The sequence below is a fragment of the Crocuta crocuta genome, unplaced genomic scaffold, assembly GCF_008692635.1.
Source record: "Crocuta crocuta isolate KB4526 unplaced genomic scaffold, BGI_CrCroc_1.0 scaffold246, whole genome shotgun sequence".
NCBI classification, from domain to species: Eukaryota; Metazoa; Chordata; class Mammalia; order Carnivora; family Hyaenidae; genus Crocuta; species Crocuta crocuta.
In genome coordinates, this window is record NW_027531902.1 from 711,515 (window position 1) to 736,478 (window position 24,964).

The window sequence follows — 24,964 nt, forward strand, 5'->3', positions numbered from 1 at the left end:
CATGTCAAGCTCTATGCTGAAAGCTCAGAGCCTGGAGCCTACTTCAGATTCTGTGTCTCCTACTCTCTCTGCCCCTCCCCTGCTTGCTTTCTGTCTCTTTCTCTCTCAAAAATGAAACATTAGAAACAATTTTTTAAAAAAGAACATGGGAGGGGCGCCTGGGTGGCTTAGTCGGTTGAGCGTCCGACTTTCGCTTAGGTCATGATCTCGCGGTTCGTGGGTTCGAGCCCTGCATCGGGCTCTGTGCTGACTGCCAGCTCAGAGCCTGGAGCCTACTTCAGATTCTGTGTCTCCTACTCTCTCTGCCCCTCCCCTGCTCACGCTGTCTCTCTCTCTCTCTCCTAGAAATAAATAAAACATTTAAAAAAAAAAAAAAGAACATGGGATATTCAGTCAAAGGAACCAGATTTTAATAACTCTGACAAGCTTCTTCACCTCAATTTCTGCTTCAGTCTTTTCCTACAAGTTAAATATTAATAATGTTAACTACTATGTATGGTTATTGTCAAGATTAGTTGACCTCAGGCATATGAAATACTTGGCTCAATGGTACTTACTAAATGCTCAATATACGTTAGTTTCTGTCATATTTCTTATTATTACAATGTACAGATTCTATTCTGGTTTTCTAACTGAAGTAAATAGAACCATCTAACTGTGTTTCTCTTTTTTCTGATATGGTGGGTAGGGAGAATCCATTGCCCGTTCTAGCAGGAAAAATTACACACTGGTTATTGACTAGTACTCTGAGTGATGACTAAGTAACACACATTCCCCCAAAGTTATACATCAGCTTGCTTCTGAAATATTTTCCAGATCTCAGAACAGAAAGATCTACAGATATATCCTTATCCACTTAAATAATCTATTATCCTGCCTACATTTAGGAAGATTTTTTTTTAGCAAAAGATGTGTTCCAACAGCATGCTTGTATTTACAGAGAAATCCATTAGATGAATGTGTTCCATGATGTCAGAAATACCTTCAAAGAAATCATTAAATACTATAAGCTATCAGATTAGTGAGGAAATAGAAAACATATTATTGAATGAGAAGGGTGAGCCTAAGCTGGAGGCTACAGTTAAGTGGTACCACATATTAAAACAAAAACAACAACAAAAAACCCATCACCACTTTAATGTCTTGGTGCCTCCCTGTCCCATTTGGTAGGCAGGAAGAACTGTGGTCTCCAGGAGTTTCGCTGGGTAGATGGACACTCGGTCTTCATATACAGTTGACCGTCAAGCCCATAAATCCATTTCACATTAGTTATAACCACAGAATTTCAAGAGTAAGCCAAACTAATAGGAACAACATTTTTGGTTTACTATACCAATGTAATTTTAGATTGACTATGTTTTTTAAAATCATGGGTATTTAGTTGTAAAGATGTTTCATCCTGGCAGAGTTCATTAACTAAGATTATACTTTGTATCTTAAAGCACATTTAACCCTAAAGGAACAACAACAATGCCATTAGAGAAAGATAAAAGAACTTTATACCTTTTCTAATATAATGGTTCAACATCTTTCATGTTAATCCACAAGCAGTTTTACGACAATGCAGCAATAATCAGATGAAGATAATTTGTCACAGATGCCACCATCATACAATATGGCTTGGTAGAAATCAGGGTGGAGAGCAGAAATACATAAACAAGATTTTTCTTCTACTAGGTGACTCTGGGCTTTAAATCCTTCTTATAAGATTCACTTCAGCATGTTTCTGGATAGCTCCTGTTCCATATATATTCCTAAGTGTTATATGTCTCTACATATGTATATATCGATATACTAACAATACAAATATGCAGCAATAAGATGTACAATTGGTTTTTACATAACAAATATGAAAAGTAAACATTTAAATGGATGGGATATCATCAATGGAATCACCTTGTCCTGATATGCCCATAAACAGACACAACTCTTGAGGCCATGTGAGGTAGTAGTATGAGCTACAAAGTAGGAAGCAGAAGAATGAGGTTCCATCCCTGACTACAGAAATTTACTAAGCACCGTGGATGTCAGTTCTACTTAACTATAGATTGGAGGAAGCAGTCAGTACTTGCCTTCCTACCAACCAGAATCATTTGCTGGAATGTGTGGAATAATGAATGCAAAAATATTTTATAAGTTTTAAAGAACAATAGTGTAAGTGTCAAGATGCTTTCAAAATAGTTTTGCTACTTTGAAAAAATTTTAAAAAGAGAAGGATAGTCTAATTATATTATTTTCTGTTATTCCAAGAGGAGAAAATTTTTTTTATAAAGATATCTTTGATATTTGATAAATAATACATAATAAGACAGTTTAGTGCATGGGGTCAACTTAGTATAAATGACAGTATCTTGTATCTTGAGAAAAAAATACGAAAGTGCTTTGTATATTCTAAAGGGCTACATATAAAGTTTAGCAACTGTTGCCACTTACATAAGAACACAGCCTTTTTATGGGTGCTTACCTTCTCTTAGACGGTCTACGACAAAAGTGAAGCCTGTAGTTCTTGGGTGCAAGACATATTCATATTTCTGAAGCCCATTCTTTTCAGCAAAATCATTACTTCGAGCTTTGCTGTTTTCTAAACATAACAACAAACTATTAGAAGCCATAAAATAAAGATAAGTGAGATAATGAAACCATGAAGGAATTCTTTGATAAAACGGCAGCTAATGAATCTGTAAGTACTGAATATAGCATTACTGAGTTAAATGAGAAGATACAAACACTGCACCCCCTAACAAAGATCCTAGAGTTTTGGGAATTTTGAAATTTTTATAACGTATTAAATAGGACTTTTTAGAATGTTTCCTGAAATTCATATTCAACTCTTTAAAATTCTTTAAGGGAGTTCATAAAATTGTCAATATACGATGAAAACTTAAGTACAAATAAAATGCTAACAAACAAATTTTCATAAAATAGTCTTTAACATAAAAATTGAAATACTAAAAGAGACTAATAAAAATAAAATACTTTAAATAAAACATAAGGACCTCTACACTCAGAAAAAACAAGTAGTAAATATGCCAAGTATATCACATCAACATTTTTTTTTAACCCAGTAATTTAGGGCTTCGATGCAAAGTGAAATATCTGCCCCACTCAGGCATGGAGCATGCTAATATTACTAACCAAAACCACTCCCCAACAGAATGGGCACACGATTAGCACATCGTGTACAAACATCTGAACATGGTTTGGCTGAATATAGTTACAGAGTCAAGTATATGTTCCAATTGTTGGCAAAAGCTGCTTTTTCCATTCCATGAGGTAACTTTATAAGTTCCAAGAAGAACCAAACCCATTATTCAGCAAATATATTTGGAAAAAGTAGTGTTCAGAAATTTGGCCTCAACTGCTGGGAGAGATCATGAAATACCTTCTGATGACAGCAGATGTTAGAATCCGCAACTTTCAGCTGCATCCTAAAATTTATAGACTATTCCAAGTCAGAAGAAAAAAAAATTCTCTATATAAACCCAGCCTTCCTTGGAATAAATTTAAGATCATGGAGTCCTCGACCTCAAAATGCCATAGATGAATTCCACAACACTAAAATATTCAAAGAATACCCCTCTAAAAGGTGTTACACTATTTTATAATTGAAAAATCGAGTCAAAGAACTGAATACCCACAGTCCCTAGTAAGAGAAAAGTACAGGCTGTAAACACGAAAGGGAATAAGCTCTTCTCACATTCATTTGAGAATATCCCACGCATTGGACTCCAAAACAGTTTTTGATACACAGCTAGGAGGCCCTTCCATGGAATGAGGAGTTCCAGGGACACTACAAAGATGAGTATTAACTACTCTTCAGTTTCCACTTCCGGTTCATCATAGACTCCGGGGGTTGGAAGACAAAACTGAACTCTGTCGTAGAATGGGAACACAAGTAGTTTTAAAGACATGCCATCAGTGTGAGGAGGTAGAGATAATCTGAGACACAAAGAGATTAGAGATGCAGATTTTTCCTTCCACCCCACTTGATCTACCCACCCCTGGACTCTGATTGTTAGTAAGTATACCAGCCTCCCTCTTTTGGACCGGAGCCTCCTGTCTCATCAGCTCACTGCTGGGAACACGCCAGTGCCAGCTCCCCTTCCAAGCGGAGTTGACTACCGGCCACTCTGATTCTCAAACCAGTGAGGCCATGTTTCTACTTCAGGGTCTGTGCAGGCATTGCTTCCCCTACCCGGAATGCCTTGTGCCCAGATATCTGCAAGGTTTTCTGCTTCATTCAGATAGTCTCTACTTAGACAGATATGTAAGCAGCTTCTTTTGACAAACTTATATAAGAGTGCCCTATGCCCTATCTATTCCTCTCCCTGCCCTTATCTTGCTTTATTTCTCTGTACGGCATTTATGAACACCTGACATATTTTTATTAACTGGTTGGTTTTTCATTTTGTCTTTCCTCATAAAATGTAAGCTTCATGAAAGTAGGGGCTTTGTTTTGTGTATAAAGCTTTGGGTATTCACATTTATTAAATGAAGTTTTGTGTACAAAGTGTTCAATTACATGAAATATTATAATTGTTAAAACCGAGAAAAACTTTTCTTTCCAAATCACAGACACAGAACTCAAAATTACAGTATACCAATTGTTATGGTTAAGTTTATTTATCAAACTGGCATAGCCAGATAGTTGGTCCAATATTACTCTAGATGTTTCTGTGAAGGTATTTTTCAAGGAGATTAATATTTAAATCATAAGACTTTGCATAAACAGATTATTCTCCATAATACGGGTGAGCCATGTCCAATCACTTAAAGGCCTTAACAGAAAAAGACTAACCTTCTCAAGCAAGAAAGAGTTCAGTCAGGCAGATGGCCTCTGGACTTGAACTGCAACTCTTCCCTGGGTCATCAGCCTACTAACTAACACTACAGATTTTTGACTCAATAAACCTCCACAACCACGTGAGTCAGTTCCTTAAAATAAAGCCCCAATTCCCATCACAATTTCTTTCCATTTCAATCTTTCTCCATACACACACACACACACACACACACACACACCCCTGTCGGTTCTGTTTTTCTGGACAACCCTAATTAAATAAACCAATATAATATAAAACTGTCCAACCTTTAATACATGTGTTTTCAAGGAATAAATAATGATAGAGATAATATCACATTAAGTGCAAAGAAAAGTATAATTCCAATTTCTCAAGTGTTCAAAATTATGTGTGTACACATGCACATATATTTGTGTGTGTGTGTGTATGTGTGTGTGTGCATGTGTGTGACCAAATGACCCAAAAGCAATGGACCAAAATTATAATAGTGTCTGTCTATAGGCAGTGGGATTATAATTTTTGTGCTCTCTTCTATGTTTCTAAATTTCCCCAAATTCAACCTATGACTTCCATAGGCAAGAAAAAAAGTTATAACCAATAGTAACATACAATGATAAAATATATGTAAACTTATATTTAAAACATTAACTTGAAAATGTTGCAAGCCAGCTGGACTCTGAACTTATAGAAGGTTATAAAACATTCCCTTCAGGCTTAAAAAAAAGTTTCGAGCTAACTATGGTAACTAGAAACAACTTTGAATTAACAGGTACTTTTTCAAAGATAATCAATTATCTGAACTCAAAAAGACCTGTATAATCCTGTTAAAAAAAACTTCTGAAAGCTTCAGGATCTGAAAGCTTCAGGATCTCTATTTGGCAAACAGTCTAGCTTTCGTAAGTTGGCCTTTAAAACTGCAAATATCATTTTAACTTAAAAAATAGACAACCACATCATGTAATGGTGAGCACTCTGGACCCTGAAAATATGCAACAAGATGTTAAGTTCATTATGTAAAAGAAAAACTTGAGAACAAATATAGACTGAAAAAAGTTTTAAATATATACTTTATAGGTTCTGAAGATCTAATATATAAACATTTTAACACTAATATACCATAAAGTCACAGCAATCTGGAAACTTTTTTTCTGTTAGCTTTTAATGACTAAATAACTTCTAAAGTTGCCATTCTTTAATGTACATTTTGGCACTGCAAATATAAATCAATCTATCACTTCAGAAAATTACCTTTTATAATATAGCTGATCTTTCAATGACCAAATATATTCTACTTTTTAAGGTTTATTTTGAAAGAGAGAGCATGCAAGTATGAGTGGGGGAAGGGCAGAGAGCAGGGGGAGGGGAGGAGAGAGAGAAAGAGAAAGAGAGAGAGAGAGAGAGAGAGAGATACAGAATCCCAAGCAGGCTCCACACTGTCAGTGCAAAGCCTGATGTGAGATCATGACCTGAGCCAAGATCAAGAGTTGGATACTTAACTGACTGAGCCACCTGGGCACCCCAAAGTATTATACATTCTTAACTGTAAGATTTCAATATGGCTGGCTGTCCATGATAATTTCCTAATGATAGTTTAGTTCTGGGAATCATTTAATTTACAAGCTACAGGACATTTTCAAACTTAAACAATATGCATCCAATATTATCCTCAGTATTATCCTCTGTGATCCAACTACTTTTAGGATTTTAACTATATAGTAAACCTATATAGTAAGCATATATTTTAGTACAAAATAGTATTGAATAAAAATTGCCATGGTTCACTTAGCTCAGTTCCATCCAAACATAGAAGTCTTCCTTGGTATCAATGGTGAATGTTGCCCAAATATCTGAATGTTCCTCATTAACATATTATGGCTTAGTCATCCATTCACTTAAATAGTTGTATAATATATACTTTTTATCTTGAACTCTGTTTGTGGGTATTGGGTTCCATAAATTATTATGTCCACACAGTGAATTAGTATGTTAATTTACATGTTCTCCCCTCTTAAGCTCTAAAGGTTCCCCTTCTCAGGGGATCTGGTATTGAGGATTTGGAAGACAAGTTCATGTTCTGTCTCTCCATACTATTTGTGAGTTTCAGACTTCAGTCTGTTTTCTCTTCTACAGCAGACCTTTATCCACCAGATCCTTCCCAAATTCTGCTCTATCTTTCTTGAAGTATCCAGGTTACTAACAGCTTTAAAATTTTGCTCTTTGAATCAGATTCTACAGAACTGCTTCCTGTCCAAGCTTACCCCACCCTGACAATATTCAACCAAAACAGTTCTTCTGTCTTCAATGCTAGACTGCAGTAGGCGGCTTCACCTGCAAAAATGATCTGTACTTTAAAAACGTGTGAGAACTGCTGATTTAGAAGAATAAAAGACTGTATTTTGTTTTTCATCTTGTAAAGAATTCCTTGAGATTCACTGGTATTCTTGGCCTATCCATGTAGTTTAATAACTGGGAAGGCACAAAAGTCCTAAATATGTCCTGTGTCGCTCCACAAATCAGCGGTAGCTGAATTTTCTTGAGGACAGGACAAAGCCTTTCCTGCTTATAGTAGGAAATAGTAGGGATAAAACTTTAAAATATCCGGATAAAGGCAAAATATTAACTTAAATCAACAATAAATTAATGGATTACCATCATATGCTTTTCTTATAAAAAAGAAGTTGAGAAAAAAGGGCTTAATAGATAAATATAAATATCTTGAAAGAGGACAGAGAATATATAGAACAGGAAGGGGATTTTAAAATTAGCCTTTATTCTTAAGATTTCTTGGGCATGTGTATGTGTGTGTGTGTGTGTGTTTCCATACAAATTATATACAATTATATAAAAAGCTGATCTTTAAAATATATAGTGAGACTTAAAACATAAAGCTCAGGGTGCCTGGGTGGCTCAGGTGGTTGAGTGTCTTACTGTGGATTTTCAGCCCAGAGTCTTGAGATCAAGCTCCACACTGGGCTCCAGCACCAAGTGTAGAGACTGCTTGAGATTCTCTCTCTCTCTCTCTCTCTCTGCCTCTGTCTCTCTCCCCCACTCATGCTCTTTCTCTCTGTCTAAAATAAATAAAATACTATAATTAAAAATAAAATAAAAACATAAAGCTCTAGGATGGCAAGTAGGAGCAGTAATGGCTTCTTGGAGTTTCCCATCATCAATTCTATGGTCTGGAAACCAGGAATTCTAGGTTCTAACGTGCTATTGATGAACTGAGTGAGTGGCCTTAGTGGTGGGCCATTAATCTTAGTTCAATTGCTTCATGTGAGGAATTAGAAGTTTAGACTAAATTGTTTCTAAGTTCCTTCATGTTTTAAAAATCTGCGATCTAATCCCAGGCTACCTACCTGTGAGATCAGTCCCCTCTGGGAATATGAGGAGTTGAAGTGGTTCACGGATATCACAGAAATAATCAATCATGTCTTCAAAATGGCTCTTGTCATCTTTCCATTTCCTATGAATGAAGATATAGGCAGCAGCCTGCATGGCCCAACCTAGAATCAATTTAACAAGTATTTACATATAATTTTATTGCCAATATCCACATATTATTGAATATTTCGATTTTTTTACTATGAACTATTTACTATCCTAATAAGCACCTCATGATATACCTTGGGTTAAATAACACCTATACCAGAGAATATTCTTAAAGGTTTTGCAAAATTCTCAAAAACTTTTCAAGCCAAGCTTACCTATTAAAATAGCAAGGAAAAAAAGTTCCCTAATATTTATCAGTAACTCGTCCAAAGTTTTAACAATCCTAACCAGATATTTTAACCAAGGTACCTACAAGAGATACACACAACATGTTGTCAGACTTACAAAACAGTAAGTAAGGACTGTTCTCAAGTCATGCATACAAGCATTCTCTTTAATATTTCCCATTCTGTACTACTTGATCTCTAAATTCAACTATTATTTTCAATGCTAGCCACTTCTTTAGATTTTACTGAAAAGAGAAAATGTGTAATGGATACTAAACACACTAACCAGAATATACACTGTGATCACACTCCCTTTATATTTAGGGCAAATCAACTTTGCTACTAAAGAGGTAGTCAGCTTTGGACGAGCCATATTTAACCTAACCAGCCATCCCACCCTGGCCAGAAATGACTAAAACTAATGTGGTAAATAGCTGACTTAAGGCAGCCAATCTATAGTCCGTTCAATAGTCTCTGAAGCATGAAAACACTTGGCCCAAACACAGTAACTCTCGTGGCCAATGTTCTCTCGCAGAAATTTTACTTGGGACCATGGAGAGAAAGCACTGGCAATATAAAGGTAAATGGATATATAAAAAAGCTGATATTATGACAGCAGCAGCTGAGGGAAAATAAAAATAGCACACTAGTAAAGATCTAAAAATCTTGCTGCTGAAGTGCCTAAAGCTGACTGTAATCCAGAACAGAAGACAGTTTTAGTCTCCACAAGCGCTGGCCAGTCTATGGATCCGCCTCTGGGGTATCCACAAGAGTCCGTCTCCCTTACAGGCCAGTGCATCTCTGCAGTAAGTGGTAGTTCTTTGCAAACAAAGAACACGACTAAAACAGTAGTTTTAAAGCATCATTTGGTAAAGACATTGGCACCCTGGGAAGATATAAAAGGATCATTAAATCATTTGCCAATGATTTTAAAAATCGTAAGACTATTTGGTTTGAAGAAGTCCAAGCTAGAATACTGGAGTCTACAAATGCAAATGAACATCCACCCAACAACCACTTTGGTATAGGTCTTGCTGCTGTACACCCAATTACTAGTTACGGACGGTGCTGCCAGTCCTACCCGTCAGTACTGGACTTGATCCCACACCTGGCCCTCCCACACATCTTTCCTCCTTCACCTGAGGACACTGAGGCCCTCACCGTAGTGCCTGTAAGCAGTGTAGCTCTGGAGTGCGATTGCCTGGGTTAGAACCATAGCTCTACCACAAAAGAACCGTTCAGTCTTTGTCCCTCACTGACCCCACATATCAAAATGAGCATAATGCTGTGATAGTATGTACCAAATAGGGACTGTTGTAAGAAATAAGACTGCTTAGCACAAAGTATCAATAAATAATAGCTATTATCATTAGTGTGATTAAGAAGTTTAATAATACTCAGAATATTATATCAAGGAACATAAAAATGTAACCAGAAAGTTCTCATTCACATCATCAAAACAAAAATGCTTTTACAGTCATTATATGAATATACCACAACTTGTTTATACTCTTGATGGAGAGATTTCTTAGCTATTAGGAATCAAGCTAACACGGATATTCTCGTATCTTTTGTTAAACGTAGGCACTGATTCTATTGAGTGCATAGTCAGGAATGGAGAAGTTTCATGGCAGGATTTATGTATGCTCAGCATCCGTAGACAGCATGTTTTTCAAAGTGATTGTACCAACTGACACTCCCAAGTCAATGTTTGAGTGTTCTAACTGCTCTATCAATGGCCTTGCCAACTCTTATAGGTCCTTTTATTTTTAGCCATTCTAATGCAGGTACAGTGGTTTGAGTTTGAATTTCTCTTATGATTAATGACAGTGAGAGCCTTTTCATATGCAAGTCATCGATGGCTTCTTTGTGAATACTTCTGCAAACTCTTTGCATGTGTGTGGAGCGCGCATGCGCGCACTCACAATCAAAAATCTATATAACTCTAAGTTTCAACAATATACCAGATATCATCCCTCAATCCATAGCTTGCATATTCTCTCCTTTAATGGTGTCTTGTTATGAACCTAACATCTAATACTAATGAAGCACAATTTACAAATCTTCTCCTTGTGGCTGGTGCTCTTTGTGTATTGCTTACAAAATTTTTTCCTGTTCCAAAGTTGTGAAGGCATTATTCCATTTATTCTTCTAGAAGCTTTACTGTTTTAACTTTCATATTTTGGTTTATGACCTAACTCAAAAGAATTTTTGTATATAGTGTGAGGTAGCAGTATGGATACTTGTTTTCCATATGGATATTCAACTGACAAGTATTGAAAGGACCATGAGAACATGAAATAATAAAATATTTAAAAAGCATTACATAATAAATGGAAACATATTACTGTAAAAAAGTGTCCAACAAGATAAAAGTATATAGATTTAAACAAGAGAATATGCCTTTATTACCACATCCTTCAACCCCAATCCACCGGTTGTTTTATAATCATGGCTAATAGTTTGATGTGACTTATTCCACATTTAAAAAATTCATTACATGTATGATTGGTGTTTTAGAAAACACTTAAGAGTCATACCTTGCATACTGTTCTGTGATTTCCTTTTTTCATTTAATGTGTCTATATATATGGATCTACTTCATTTTTTAATTCCTGCACTGTATTCTCTATTAGGACTTCTCAAACCAGTTTTAATTTTAATTTCTTAACCATTATTGACTAACAGTTTTATAAACTACAATAAAATGAGTTACTAGAACAATGATCATACACTTGGAAGTTATAACAATGTCACGACACTCTAAAAGTTTCCACCTACTCTTCTTCCCTGTTTATGTCCTTAGCTCATGGTGGACCAGCCAGTTTGCGAATGGGCACTGTTACAAGAATCCCACTTTAAGTAACACTATTCTGTGCAGATACACCATGATCTACTAACTTATTATCATTTAGGACGTACCCAATCTGAGAATGTGTCTTTCCTAGAAAGCTTACTCCATTCACATTTATTAGGGGAACTGACATCATCATTTATGTTTTATGTTTGTTAGACTTTGATTTCTTGCCCACCGTTCTCCCCTTTACTGTCTTTAGCTGAAATTATTAAGTTTTCTCAGCCTCCTTCCTTAAGTTCTCCAATGCAGAGGTCAGCAAACTATGGACCAAATCCAGCCCACAGTCTTTGAATGGCCCACAATCCAAGAAGAATATTTTAGAAGATACAAAAATTATATCAAATTCAAATTTCATGTATAAAGTTTGATTGGAGCTCAGCCATACTCATTTGTTTTTACAGATGATCTATGGTGGCTTCTGTGTTGCAGTGGCTGAGTGAACAGATACAGCAGAGACTGTACTGCCTACAATGCTTGAAACATGTTAATACCTAGCCCTTTACGAAATAGTTTGCTAACTCCTACTCCAGTGGTTTGGAAACTATATACTTTATTTTGTTCTTTTAATGATCATCAAAATTTTTTCAACTTTGTATTTTTGACAAACATTTAAACTTCTGTAATTATATCAACAGTGAGTTAAACAATAATGCTCTCCAAAAACAGTATGTTTTCCTCTTGTCCCTTTTCCAAGATTTGTGTAAATCATTTAACAGCTCTCCAAAGTTATATTACTAATACATTTCTTTTGCTTCACAGAAATAATTTTTCATGGAAACAATTTTAATTACTTATACTTGACTCAAGTTCACTGGTTTCCTTGCTTATCACTGTTTCTTTTATCTCATGTCCTTCTGTGAGTCCACCTGAAGGAATTTCTTTCAATAAATGTTTGAGTCTTTGCATTCCTAAAATGTATTTATTTGTTCTCAATTTTTTGGAAGCTAGTTTGGCTAAACACAAAACTTGAAATTCCAAATCATTTTCCCCTGAGAATTTCAAAGCTTTTTTCCCACAGTTGTACATCATCTAATATGGCTGCTGAGAAATTGGGACACCACTCTGATTTGCAGAGATAACCAAATTGTCCCCTTGGAAGCTTTCATGATTTTCTCTTTAGTCTTAGTCTTATGGCATGTGACCTGTAGGAGTCTAGGTGCGGCACATTTTCATTAGTGCTGCCCAGCAGTTGTTACATTCCTCCGACACTGGGAATGTGCTTGTCGGTTATTTAAGAAAATACATTTTTCTCCTCTTCACTCTCACAGACTTTCTCTCTGGAACTTATGTTAGCTAGATGTTAACTTCTGGACCCATCTTCTCATACTTTTCATCTTCTTTTAATTGACATTGTGCTCAAGGAAAATCAAAATCATTGGTTTCACCATCTACCTCACTTATCTGATTTTGTCTGACCTACTTACTGAGTTTATTTCAGCAATCGGCTCTTTAAGTTTTAGGACTTAGGGTTGGTTCTTTCTATAGCAACCAATTATTATGGACAAACAGTAAAATAGAGAAGTTATAACAAATACTAAGAGTAATAATTTTCATAAAACTGTTCACTGAATGGTTGCTAGGTGCCTGATATTATTCTAAGCTGAACTGTTCTCAACGCAACCCTATGAATTAGGTAAAACTATTATCCTATTTTATGGATGAGGAAACTGAGGCACACTGAAACTCAAAGAGCTAATCAGTGGTAAAACCAAGTTTCAGACACAATCTGGCTCCAAAGCCGATGCTTTCAACCAATGTGCTAAAATAGCCTCTCTGCAATATATACTTAAATCTCTTTAAAGGTAGTAGGTAAACATAGTTTAAATTCTCCTAGGAGAATAAATACTCCTCAGAGGTTAGACTTCCCTTTTTTTTTTTAGTACTAGACTCTCTTTAATGCTGTGCATTTTCTTCAAATGTCAAATCTAAATTGTCTCCAAATTTCTAGACTGAGTAATACTGACAGGTAGAATGTATTTCTCCAATCCAGGTGAGAAAACCTGTGGCTCCCTTGGGGAAAGGGAGCAGTAGCAACACTTCTGGGGCTGTGCCATGAAACTCGACTGATAGTCTGTATATGTCTCAGAAATCCCAGAAAGAAGTAAAATGGCTGCCATTAGTCAGGCTCTTGCACCCCTCTCCTCTGAAGATGGGATTATTCTTCCCCTCTGCGCCTTTGCCTTCTCAAATCCATTTATATATCACTAATGCTTCTGAAACTTCTCTACTCCCTTAAGCTTAAACATTTTTCTCCCTTTCATAAAAAATCACAGGAACAACCTTGTGAAGCTTTTTTTCCATGTCATTGCCATCAATGTATACTTTATTTGTGTTTAAAGCAATACCCACAGTTTTAACATTCTGGCGATCCTCAAACATACATTTTTATGACATTTACTTCATACGTCTATGGCTGGATAAATAACAGTACAATTGATTGCGTCATCTGAAATGAGTCTGTATTACTTGTCTTTTTCATACTCTTCCATTGGAGGGCATTCCATCCATCACCTGAAATTCTCAGACAAGGGTTGGGAGTCTGGCAGGTTTATAAAGACAGATTCTGTGCGTGTTGGCGTGGCTCCTTCTTCTGTCTTCCTTCTAAAACCGCATTTATGTTATCAGCCTTGGCTTCTCCTTCTCAAAGCAGACAACAGTAATCCCTGAGCATACTCTATTTGTCGAAAACCACTGCATAATTTTAGAACCTGGTTTTCCTTGGCTTAAATTCTCTTTTATCAAATTTCAGAGTTGTATTTAAAAAAACTTGAGTGTATTTTTAACATTATGCACTCTTTCTAATAAAAAAATAAGCTCTTCAAAAATAAATGATTGGGACCTCATCAAGATTAAAAGCTTCTGCACAGCCNTTAAGGGAATCATAAAAACATCTGCACTACTCACCTAGTCCTCTAAAAACTGAACTTCAAAGATAAATTAATCTCGTGTATCACTGCTGTCCACGTAGTCATTAATTCATTGTGGAATCTACGATGAGACTATAAATGCAACACCAAAAACAAGCAAAGTGGAAGAGGCAAATTGTTCTCTTCCTTATATTTTCAAACCTGAATAGAGGGTATGGATGCCACCAAGGAAATCCTATCCACAGGCCTCTAATAAATGAGAATGAGTGATGTAAACAGATGCAAATTTTTGTATAAATTTATATCACAACAATCATGAGCAAATACTGTATTTACTGAGGGTGTGGTTATTCACAATGATAATTTACATATAAATCCAAAACAAGTATTTCTCAGAATTTCAACCATGGTCAGGCTGCTAAATGCTACAGAAAGTTAGGGAAGACCTATCTTCTTTGAACTCAACAGTTTATATTGGGTAGTGCTGTCTCCATCCCTCTTCTAACTTGCTGAACTTTCAAGATAAAAACTTGCCTTACTGCAAATTTCACAGACTCCACAGAGATTAACATATCTACCTGCAGAGGGTGGAATGTCATGCTTGACACTAAAGAAATACCTACTTATTGATGGTTTTTGGTTCACGAGATAAGGCTCCTTGGTTATAATTTGTGTGTCCACACTACTGTGGGACTAAAATCTGTCTTTCAGACTGTGCAAAATTTCCCATGTAATCAATTTTCTAGATGAACTGCAATCTATGAAATCCCCGACTGTGCAAAATGAATTCCTAAGCTAAGTACATTACTAGTTCTCTACGCGGAGAGGACCAGGAGCAACTAGCATGTGGTAGGCAATAATGTCCCCCACAAAACAGGCCTATACTCTAAATCCCAGAACTGTGAATATGTGACATGACAAAAAAGAATCAGCTGAATTTAAGACAGGAAGATTATCCTGGATTAGCCTATTGGATCCAGTGCAATCACAGGGGTCCTTAAAAAAGGAAAAGGAAAGCAGGAAAAGACTCCTGTCAAAGCGAGAGGGACTCAACCAATCCTTGCTGGCTTTAAAGGTGGAGAAAGAGGGTCGACAGCAAAGGACTGGGTGTCCAATCGAAGCTGGAAAAATCAAGAAAACAGATTCTATGCAAAGCGTGCAGAAAGAAACCAGTTCTGCCAATGCCTTGATTTTAGCCCAATGAGAGCCACCTCAGACTTGTGACCTCCATAACTGTGAGACAACAAATGTGTGCTGTTTAAGCCACTCCACTCACAGTACCAGCACTGACAGGAAACTACTACAGAGCACAGTCAGTGCCAGGGTCTTAGTTTCTAATAGCATTCATTAAGAAATGGAACCAGGATTCCTTAGAGAAATGCTGAGTCCAGGGCTAGGAAGAGAAAATACGAGAATCTTAAACTACTAGAAAGTAAAAAAAATAATAATAATAAAAATAAAGATGGAGGCCCAAAAGCCCAAAAAGACACAAGAGCCAACCTCCAAGATATCCCACTGGCCAAAGCCATAGAATGTTAACAACAAAATAAATAATACTGAATTATAACCCAAAGAAAAAAATAAATAACAAGTTCATACTGGCATAATTAAATGACTGAATAAATAAATAAATGTGAAGGGACAAATTTTCTTTACAGAATTACAAATAAAATATGTAGATACTCCTCACTCTAAGAGGTAAAGTTCATGCCCAGCCCCTCCCAGCCCTTGTATGTGGGCTGCTATTAGTAAACAAATATATAAAAGGAAGAAAAAACCCGCAATTTTCTGGTGGAGAAACCTGGCAGGCACCCTACCTTAAACCAAATGATTACAATTAACATTGCCAGCGATAAATCATGGGCCTCCCTGCTGAGATAAGAAGAGCACTTTATCGCTGTGGGCTTTTCCCTCTAACCCATAACTTTCATCTAATCATGAGAAAATACACAAACTCAAATTGAAGAACATTCTACAAAGTATCCAACCAGCACTTGTCAAAAGCACCAAAATAGAGATGGCCACAGAATGCAGACTAAGGAAACATGGTGACTAAATGACAGGATCCTCAACTGGCTCCTGGAACAGAAAAAGGACATCTGAAATCCAAATGAGATCTGTAGTTAATCTGATTGTACCCGTGCTAATGTCTTGTTCTGACACATGACCCAAAGAAGCTGGGTGAAGAGAAAAATTTCCTGTACTATTTTTGCCATTTTTCTACANAAATTCTTACTTGGGATTCGGTTACTGTACCATTTACTTGTCTATAACAGTTAAAAGATGATCAGTAACAACATTTCTGAGATACAGTTTTGACATTATCTGTACTGTGGAGGAGCATTTCTCATTCTTGGCTACATCATATGTCCCTGCCTGGTGTTCATTACACAGTGGTGTAACACTCAGAGATATCTGACTTCAAGCACAAGGGAAAATATTTTCTGTAAGATTTATGATAAGGAATAAATAAGAAAATACCCACAGTTTTTTTAAACTCCCCTAATAATGACATATATAATAAATCTAACTGCCAATTCATTTTTTCCCTCAGTAGTGCATGTTGCCTTTCTCATAAAAAAAATAAAATAAATTTAAAAAATAAAATTTCAATTTAGAGAGCCCTCTCTTAGCCACAAGTGAAAAGACAACTGAAGACACTGAAGTCCAATTCTCTACTGACATTAAGGTCAGAAAACAAACTAGAGGGTACACTGGGTCCATCTCTCCTATCTTTTTACTATTATTACAGAGTGCCCTTTTCAAAGTTGGCTCAAACTGATCACCGAAAGATTTATTTTGTTTGTGCTTCTCCACTAAATGCAAAACAGACACAAAACCCGAAAGTTCCCCCCAATTCTTGCACTGCTCTCTCCTAAAAATCACCCTGTCATAAAGCATTCTTTGTAGACAATTTTTAGAATCTACTTATTATTTTAAGCAAAGGAATTCCTTCATTTTCAGTAGGCATAGGGGTACTGAAGGGCCTAGAATCAAAAACATGCCTCATAGCTCATATTTGGGAGGCCACGGAGCCTGAAGCAATGCAAATCTGACTCTGGGGTATTAGAGATGGTGAAAATCAATGGGATTTTCAATTTAGGTAACCAATTGTGTTAACTTCAGTAAGTGATTGATTAGATGACCTTAAAGCCCACAGCAAGTTCTCCCACCCAAAGAAACCATAAACTTCCATACAGCTCAGGACTTGAGTTTTGTTAAGAAGTAAGCTATCAAATTCAAAAGCTTTATTTAAATTACTTAGATCTCAGTGCAATCCTAAAAAGTTACTTAGTTCTCAGTGTAATCCTAGAAAGAAGTATGATCCTGGGATACAGCCTGGCACATGACCTAACTGAACTGAACCTTTGTTCCCGATGGATTTCCCTCCCTCCCTGACTTTAAAAAAAAAAAAAGAAAAGCATCAAAACTCATCTCAGCCAAGCAACCCTGGCAACTGAAACTATAAAATCAACAATTACAAGAACTTATTTTGCAACTAGAATGGCTAGGATGAAACCGATCTTTGCTTTGTATCTGAAAATACACAGATCTGAATGTGATATCTAGCCACAGAACGAAAACATTTCACATACTGTGCTATATTTCATTTGATGGTTTTCATAAAGATTTTGATTCATGATAAGCATTTAATAAAATGTCCTGAATGAGTAAATCAATCATTGGATACTTTTCTTTAGAGCTTGGTGAAATAGGGAAAGCAAAGTTTTGGCTATAAATAACAATACTAATCTGGAAGTCATATAAACAATCTGGATTTATGCTTCTTACATAAAATAAAGCTGGCCTCAAGGCTGGTTTGGAGGCCAGGCTCTCACATTCTACTCCACCATCTTCTTGGAACAAGACAGCTGCAGCAGCTCCAAGTATGACGTGCTCTAACAGTAATGCCCCAAGTAGGAAGAGACGGCTCCATCCTCCCTTCATCACCTCCTACCCTTAGATGAAGGAGGAAATTTTCCCCAGACTCTCCTGACAGACTCTCTTCCCTTTCCTCTGGAGACTGGCCATTAGGAGGCAGAGAAAATCAGTATCAGGTATTTTCATCCTGTCATGGGATGTATACATTTAAAAAAATCCACTGTCAAAACTGGTGAAACATCATCTCTTTCTAGCCTTTAGGTATTTAGTAATAACTGCAACAACACAGGAACAAGGCTGCTGTGGAATCTTCTATAATTTAGATATAAGAAGAAGCCAGACATTGATCAGTTTCTTGTTTAGCCATACCAAAATTTACTGTGAGAGAAACAGCTATAGTATAGTTATTAAGTAGCCAGGATTCATAGAGTTATTAAGTAACCAGGAATTCTTGACGAGAAGCCCCCTTTGAAGAAAGGGTCACAGAGGGAGCTTTAAATATGTTTATTGAAGAGATTCCTTCCAGGAAGGCCAAACCAGTTGTTAGCCTGGATGATGAGCACACTCATCTAACAGAGGCAACAAAGCTCCAGTCTTGGTTGTACCAAAGAAACTAATGGAAACGGAATGTTAGTGACAACAAGTTTTGTGAGAGATTTCTCCAATTAGAAATTTATTCCTCTTCCTCTTCTGGGCTGTGAAGTAGCACTAATTTTTAAGGAGAGTGGACACACAGTGTTAGATTAGTTTCACAGTGATTTGACAACTCTACATGTTATGGTGTGCTCACCACAGGTACAGCTACCACCTGTCACCATACAATACTATTACAATACCCTTGACTATTTTTACCCATACTGTACTTTCCATCCCTGTGACTTTTCATTCTATAACTGGAAACCTATACTTCCCACTCCCTCCTTCACCCATTTTACCTAATATCTACTGTCTACATCTTGTCAACCACCAGTTCTATTTATGGGTCTGTTTCTACTTTTTTGTTTATCCATTTGTTTGGTATTTTAGTTCCACATATACATGAAATCACATGGTATTTGTCTTTCTCTATCTGACCTATTTCACTTAGCATTATACCCTCTAAGTCCATCCATGTTGTCATGAATGGTAAGATTTCTTTTTTATGGTTGAGTAATATTCCATTGTATACATACAATATCTTCATTCATCTATCGATGGGCAGTTGGGTTGTTTTCCTATCTTGGCTATTGTAAATAATACTTCAAGAAACATAGGGCTGTATATATCTTTTCAAATTAGTGCTTTTGGTTTCTTTGGGTAAGTACCTAGTACTGGAATTACTGGATCATATTTCTATTTTTAATTTTTTAGGGAAGCCCCATACTGTTTTCCACAGTGGCTATACCAATTTGCATTTCCCTCAACAGTGCCTGAGGGTTCCTTTTCTTCCCACACCCTTGCCAACAACTTGCTACTTATCTCTTTGATACTTGCCATTTTGACTAATGGTTTTGATTTGTATTTCCCTGATAATCAGTGATGTTGAGCATCTTCTCATGTGTCTGTGAGCCATCTGTGGGTCTTTTTTTTTTTTTAAGTTTATTTATTTTGAGAGAGAGAAAACACACGAGTGGGAAAGGGACAGAAGAGAGAGAAGAAGAATGCCAACCAGGCTCTGTGCTATCAGCTTGGACCCTGATGTGGTGCTTGATCCTATGTTCAGTTTCACATCTAAACTGAAATCAAGAGTCAGACACCTACCCAAGTGAACCACCCAATTACCCCAGCCATCTGTATATTTTTTGGAGAAATGTCTATTCATGTCTTCTGTCCATTTTTTAATTGGACTGTGTGTGTGTGTGTGTGTGTGTGTGTGTGTGTGTTAAGTTCTGTATATATTTTAGATATGAATCCTTTATCAGACATATCATTTATAAATGTCTTCTCCCATTTATTGGGCTGCCTTTTCATTTTGTTGATAGTTTCCTTCACTGTGCAAAAGCTTTTTGTTTTGGTGTTATCTGAACAATTTCTTTTTGCTTTTGTTTCCCTTGGCTGAGGAGACAGATGTAGGAAAATGTTACAAAGGCTAAAATCAAAGAGATCCTGTCTATGTTTTCTTCTAGGAGTTTTATGGTTTCAGGTCTCACATTTAGGTCTTCCATCTATTCTGAGTTGACATTTTGGTATGGTATAAGAAAGTGCTCCTATTTTCCCAGCACCACTTACTGAAGAGACTGCCTTTCCCTATTAAACACTCATGCTTCCTCTGTCACAGATTAGTTCTGTATATACACATGGGTTTATTTCTGCGCTCTCTATTCTGTCCCCATGATCTGTGTGCCTGCTTTTGTACCAGTACCATACTGTTTTGATTACTACAGCTTTGTACTGCATCTTGAAATCTGGGGGATTTCGTGGTATCTCTGAGCTTCATTTTTCTTTCTCAAGATTCTTTTTGGGGTTTTTTGTGGTTCTATACAAATTTTAGGATTTTTAAATTCTAGACCTGCGAAAAATGCTGTTGGTATTTGGATAGGAATTGTACTGAATCTGTGACTTGCTTTGGGTGGAATGGATATTTTAATAATATAAATTCATGCATTCCATGAGCATGAAATATCCTTCCATTTGTTTATATCATCCTCAAGGTCTTCATCAATGTTTTACAGTTTTCAGAATACAGGTGTTCAACCTCCTTGGTTAAATTTATTCCTGGGTATTTGATTCTTTTTGGTGCCACTGTAAATGGAACTGTTTTGTTCACTTCTCTTTCTGCACCTTTATTGGTGTACAGAAATGCAACAGATTTCTGTATGTCAATTTTGTATCCTGCAATTTTACTGAATTCATTTATTACTTACAATAGTTTTTTGGTAGAGTCTTTAAGAGTTTTTCTATGTATAGTATCATGTCATCTGCAAACAGTGACAGTTTTACTTTTTCCTTACCAATCTGGATGTCTTTTAATTCTTTCCTTTGACTGCTATTGCTAGGATTTCCAGTACTATGGTGAACATAAGTGGTAAGACATCCTGTCTTATTCCTGATATTAGAAGAAAAGCTCTCAGTTTTCCACCACTCAGTATGATGTTAGCTGTGGGTTTTTCACATATAGCCTTTATTATGTTGACCTCTAAGCTCACACTGTTTTCAGTTTTTATCATGAATAGACATTTAATTTTGACAAATGCTTTTTCTGCATCTATTGAGAGGATCATATGATTTTTACCCTTCATTTTGTTAATGTAGTGTATCACACTGATTGATTGGTAGATACTGAACTATCTTTGCATCCCTGGAATAAATCTCACTTGATCATGGCAAATGATGCTTTTAATATATAGTGTAAAATTAGTAAAATAAAAATCAGGGTCCACCAAACTGGATAAAGTTAAAGACTTCCATGACTTAAAGATTTTAGTTTTAGTGACTGTCAACTTAAAGTAGGAGAAAGCAAAATTAATAATAATAATAAAATTAATTAGGAGAAAGCCATGTAGGAGAGGAAGAATTTTCCTTCTCATAGGAGATAAAGTTTGGTATTATAAATTATAAATATCTCAAATAGGAAAACACCTACTCTTTGTGCTTAATATACAATTGTTAATAAAAGTTAAGGTCACATCAATTCAGTAATTCTTAAAACTGTAGGAGCAATGACATTGTTATTTCAACAATGTATACTTTACTAATCCTTATAAATGGATTAATGCAACATAGTTACAACAGAAAACAGGACCACCTAATTGATTATCTTTGCATCAATACATCCCTGTGTTATAGCACTTCCGCGTTTACTAGGTACGTGCAGTATAATTGTTGCTACGGTGCACTGGGGAGCTGTAAAGCAGACTTTAACTGTTTTATTCAGGATCTTCAAAAAAAGAAATGCTTAGAAAATACCAAAGGTATTTGAAATAAAATTTCAGTTATTTCTGTAAACCAAATGTGATAAAAAAAAATATTTAATGTTTTGGCAGACAGGTCGGTACTCTGGGAGGCCAAACTTAAGAGCACTCCCCTACCCAGTTTCAATTTTCCTGGTAATGTGGCCCACCCCAGCTTCTGGACATACACTGACAGTCTCTGCGTGTCTTTAACAAACAGGACGGATGGAAGCATTCATCAGAGGTCACACTGTTACTCCTACTTCTCCCTGATCTCATCCTGAACAATCGTATATCACAATTTCACATATTTCATAATAATTCTATCTCACAATTTATGATTTTCCTACTTTCCACCATTCTATTATGCTGCAGTTTTAGAAATGCAAAACTGTATGACAATTTACTTTGAAACTATGATGTCAGGTCAGCGAGATTTTAAATTTAATGCACAACATGACCACTTTCTAAATCACTATCTCTTTAATATTTATTCTTTATACTTTGGAAAGGCCTCAAACTCTTCTGCCACTAAGTGTCCAGAAAAAACAAGAGGCCATGAGTTGTGTGATTCTGTACACACAAACGGACGTTCTATGATATCTTTGGGTTAATATTTCATTTCATTAATTGCAACTAACTGATTACAAAGTTGGCTAAAGATAAAAATCTATGTGTATACCACTATTAGAATAAGCTAAATTCTAACTATAGGACATTTTTTGTTAAAATTTATTTTCCTGTATCTTAACAAACTCTACTAAACTGTTCAGTTAACTTTACCAAAATTCTGTATAACCTGACCTGGAATCTAAACACTTTTACTGATTTCTTTCCTAGCCTATTTGTCTGTTATTTTTATACTTCTAGCGAAAGAACTTTTAAATTCCAAACTCTCATCCTTTCTCCAACCTGGCACTAAAATATAAAATACCATTTTTCTTTAGACATTTGTAAATGAACTAAATAGACTAGAAAATCCTATTCTAAACATCCGGTAAACAAACATTTATGAGAAATAATTACAAATAGCAATATTAAATATTCCCTAAAGTCATGTCAAACTGCCGACAAGCTAAGTCTAGTATAGTCTGAAGCAGGGCATAGGTAACCACTGAGATGTTTCCATTCATTCTCTTTCTTTCATTTCCCTCTGCAAATTCCAGCTTTAATACCCTCATTTGTAAACATCCTCTGTTTGAGGTTTGGTTTGGTTTTCGTGTTTTGTTTTGGTTTCTTCCTGCCTACATGTTTGCCTTAATTTTCTTTGCACTTATTCATCACTGGTTTTAAAATCATTTTCTCTAATCCAAAATCAGTTCTCATTAAATTTTGCATGTTCATGAAATCCTATCAAGTCTACAAATATTCAAGAGCCTCAATGTGAAAGATACTCTATAAGGAGCTTATAACTCATGTGGGGGTAAAAAGTACAAATGGAAAAGCTAAGAATTAAATACTTAAATAGGAATTCACGACAAGAGAGGAGAAAGGTTTGTGATGATAAAAATAAATATACTAGCAAAGAGCAGGAAGAAATAAAGATTAGGTGGTGGGAGAAATAGAGTATGGGTCTCTGAGACACTGGAAAAATGAGAGGTCTAATATGGACCTCTATAAGGCAAAAGGCAGAAGGCTGGATTTTCCAAACAGAACTACAGAAGTGACAAGCAGCAGCAAATGACATTCTACTGGAAACTTAATCCTTACAACTACCCATTAAAAAAGTGCTACTTTTTTAACTGAAATGAAACTGATATATAATATTAATTTTAGGTGTCAAACAGATTCCATATGAATATGTACTGGGAAATGATCACTACAGTATGTCTAGTTAACATCATTACAAATTGATACAATAGATAATTTTTCTGATGAGAACTTTAAGCATGTACTTTCTCAGCATTTTCGAATGTTCAGTCTAGTGTTATTAATTATTGTCACCATGCTATACATTTTGTCCCCATAACTTATTATTTTATGACTGGAAGTTTGTGCCTTTTGACCACCTTCACATATTTTGCTAAATCCCCAACCCCCAGGCTCAGGCAACTACCAATGTGTTCTTTGCATCTGAGTTCAGGTTTTCCTGGGCTTTTGTTGTTGTATTTTGTTTTTAGACTCCACATGTGAGATCATATGGTATTTGTCTTCCTCTGACTTACTTCACTTGGCATAACACCTTCAAGGTCCAACCATGTTGTCTCAAAGGCAGAGTTTATTCTTTATCTATGGTTAAGTAATATTTCTCTGTGTGTATAACTCACATCTTTTGTTGTTTTAAATTCTAGTGGAGTTAACAGTGTTATATTAGTTTTAGGTATATGATATAGTGATTCAACAATTCCACATATTACTCAGTGCTCATCACAGTAAGTGTACTCTTAATAAACAGATGGTTACCAGAGGGGAGGTTAAACCAGGTTTAATCCCCATCTATTTTGTCCATCCCCTCACCACCTCCCCTCTGGTAACCATCTGTTTGTTTTCTATAGTTAGGAGTTGGTTTCTTAGTTTATCTCTCTTTTTCCCCCTTTGTTCATTTGGGTTTTTTTCCATAAATTCAACATGAGTAAAATCATATGGTATTTGTCTTTCTCTGATTTATTTCACTTAGTTTTATACTCTCTAGAATCAACCATGTTATTGCATATGGCAAGATTATATTCTTTATGACTGAATAATATTCCATCGTATACATACACCACCTCTTCTACCCGTTTGTCTGTTGATGGACACCTCGGTGTCTTCCATGATTTGGCTATTGTAAATAATGCTGCAATAAACATAGGAGTGCATATATCTTTTTGAATTAGTGTTTCCTTATTCTTTGAATAAATACCCAATATTTATTGAATTGCAGGGTAGTTCTATTTTTTAACTTTTTAAGGAACCTCCATACTGTCTTCCACAGTGACTGCACCAATTTGCACTCCTACCCACAGTGCATGAGGTTCCTTATTCTCCACAT

At 36.0% G+C, this 24,964-nt stretch overlaps 1 protein-coding gene across 6 annotated transcripts in view; it reads right to left on the bottom strand.

Moving 5' to 3' along the window:
• The window catches only part of LCLAT1 (lysocardiolipin acyltransferase 1), a 173,820-nt gene that overhangs the window by 63,850 nt on the left and 85,006 nt on the right, over positions 1-24,964 (bottom strand). For all 6 annotated transcript variants that reach the window (XM_077774086.1, XM_077774081.1, XM_077774083.1 and 3 more), the window contains 2 exons: positions 8,159-8,305; positions 2,465-2,581 (listed from right to left, as the gene is read on the bottom strand). In XM_077774086.1, coding sequence (XP_077630212.1) covers positions 2,465-2,581; positions 8,159-8,305 — 264 coding nt within the window. The remainder of the gene's footprint in view (positions 1-2,464; positions 2,582-8,158; positions 8,306-24,964) is intronic.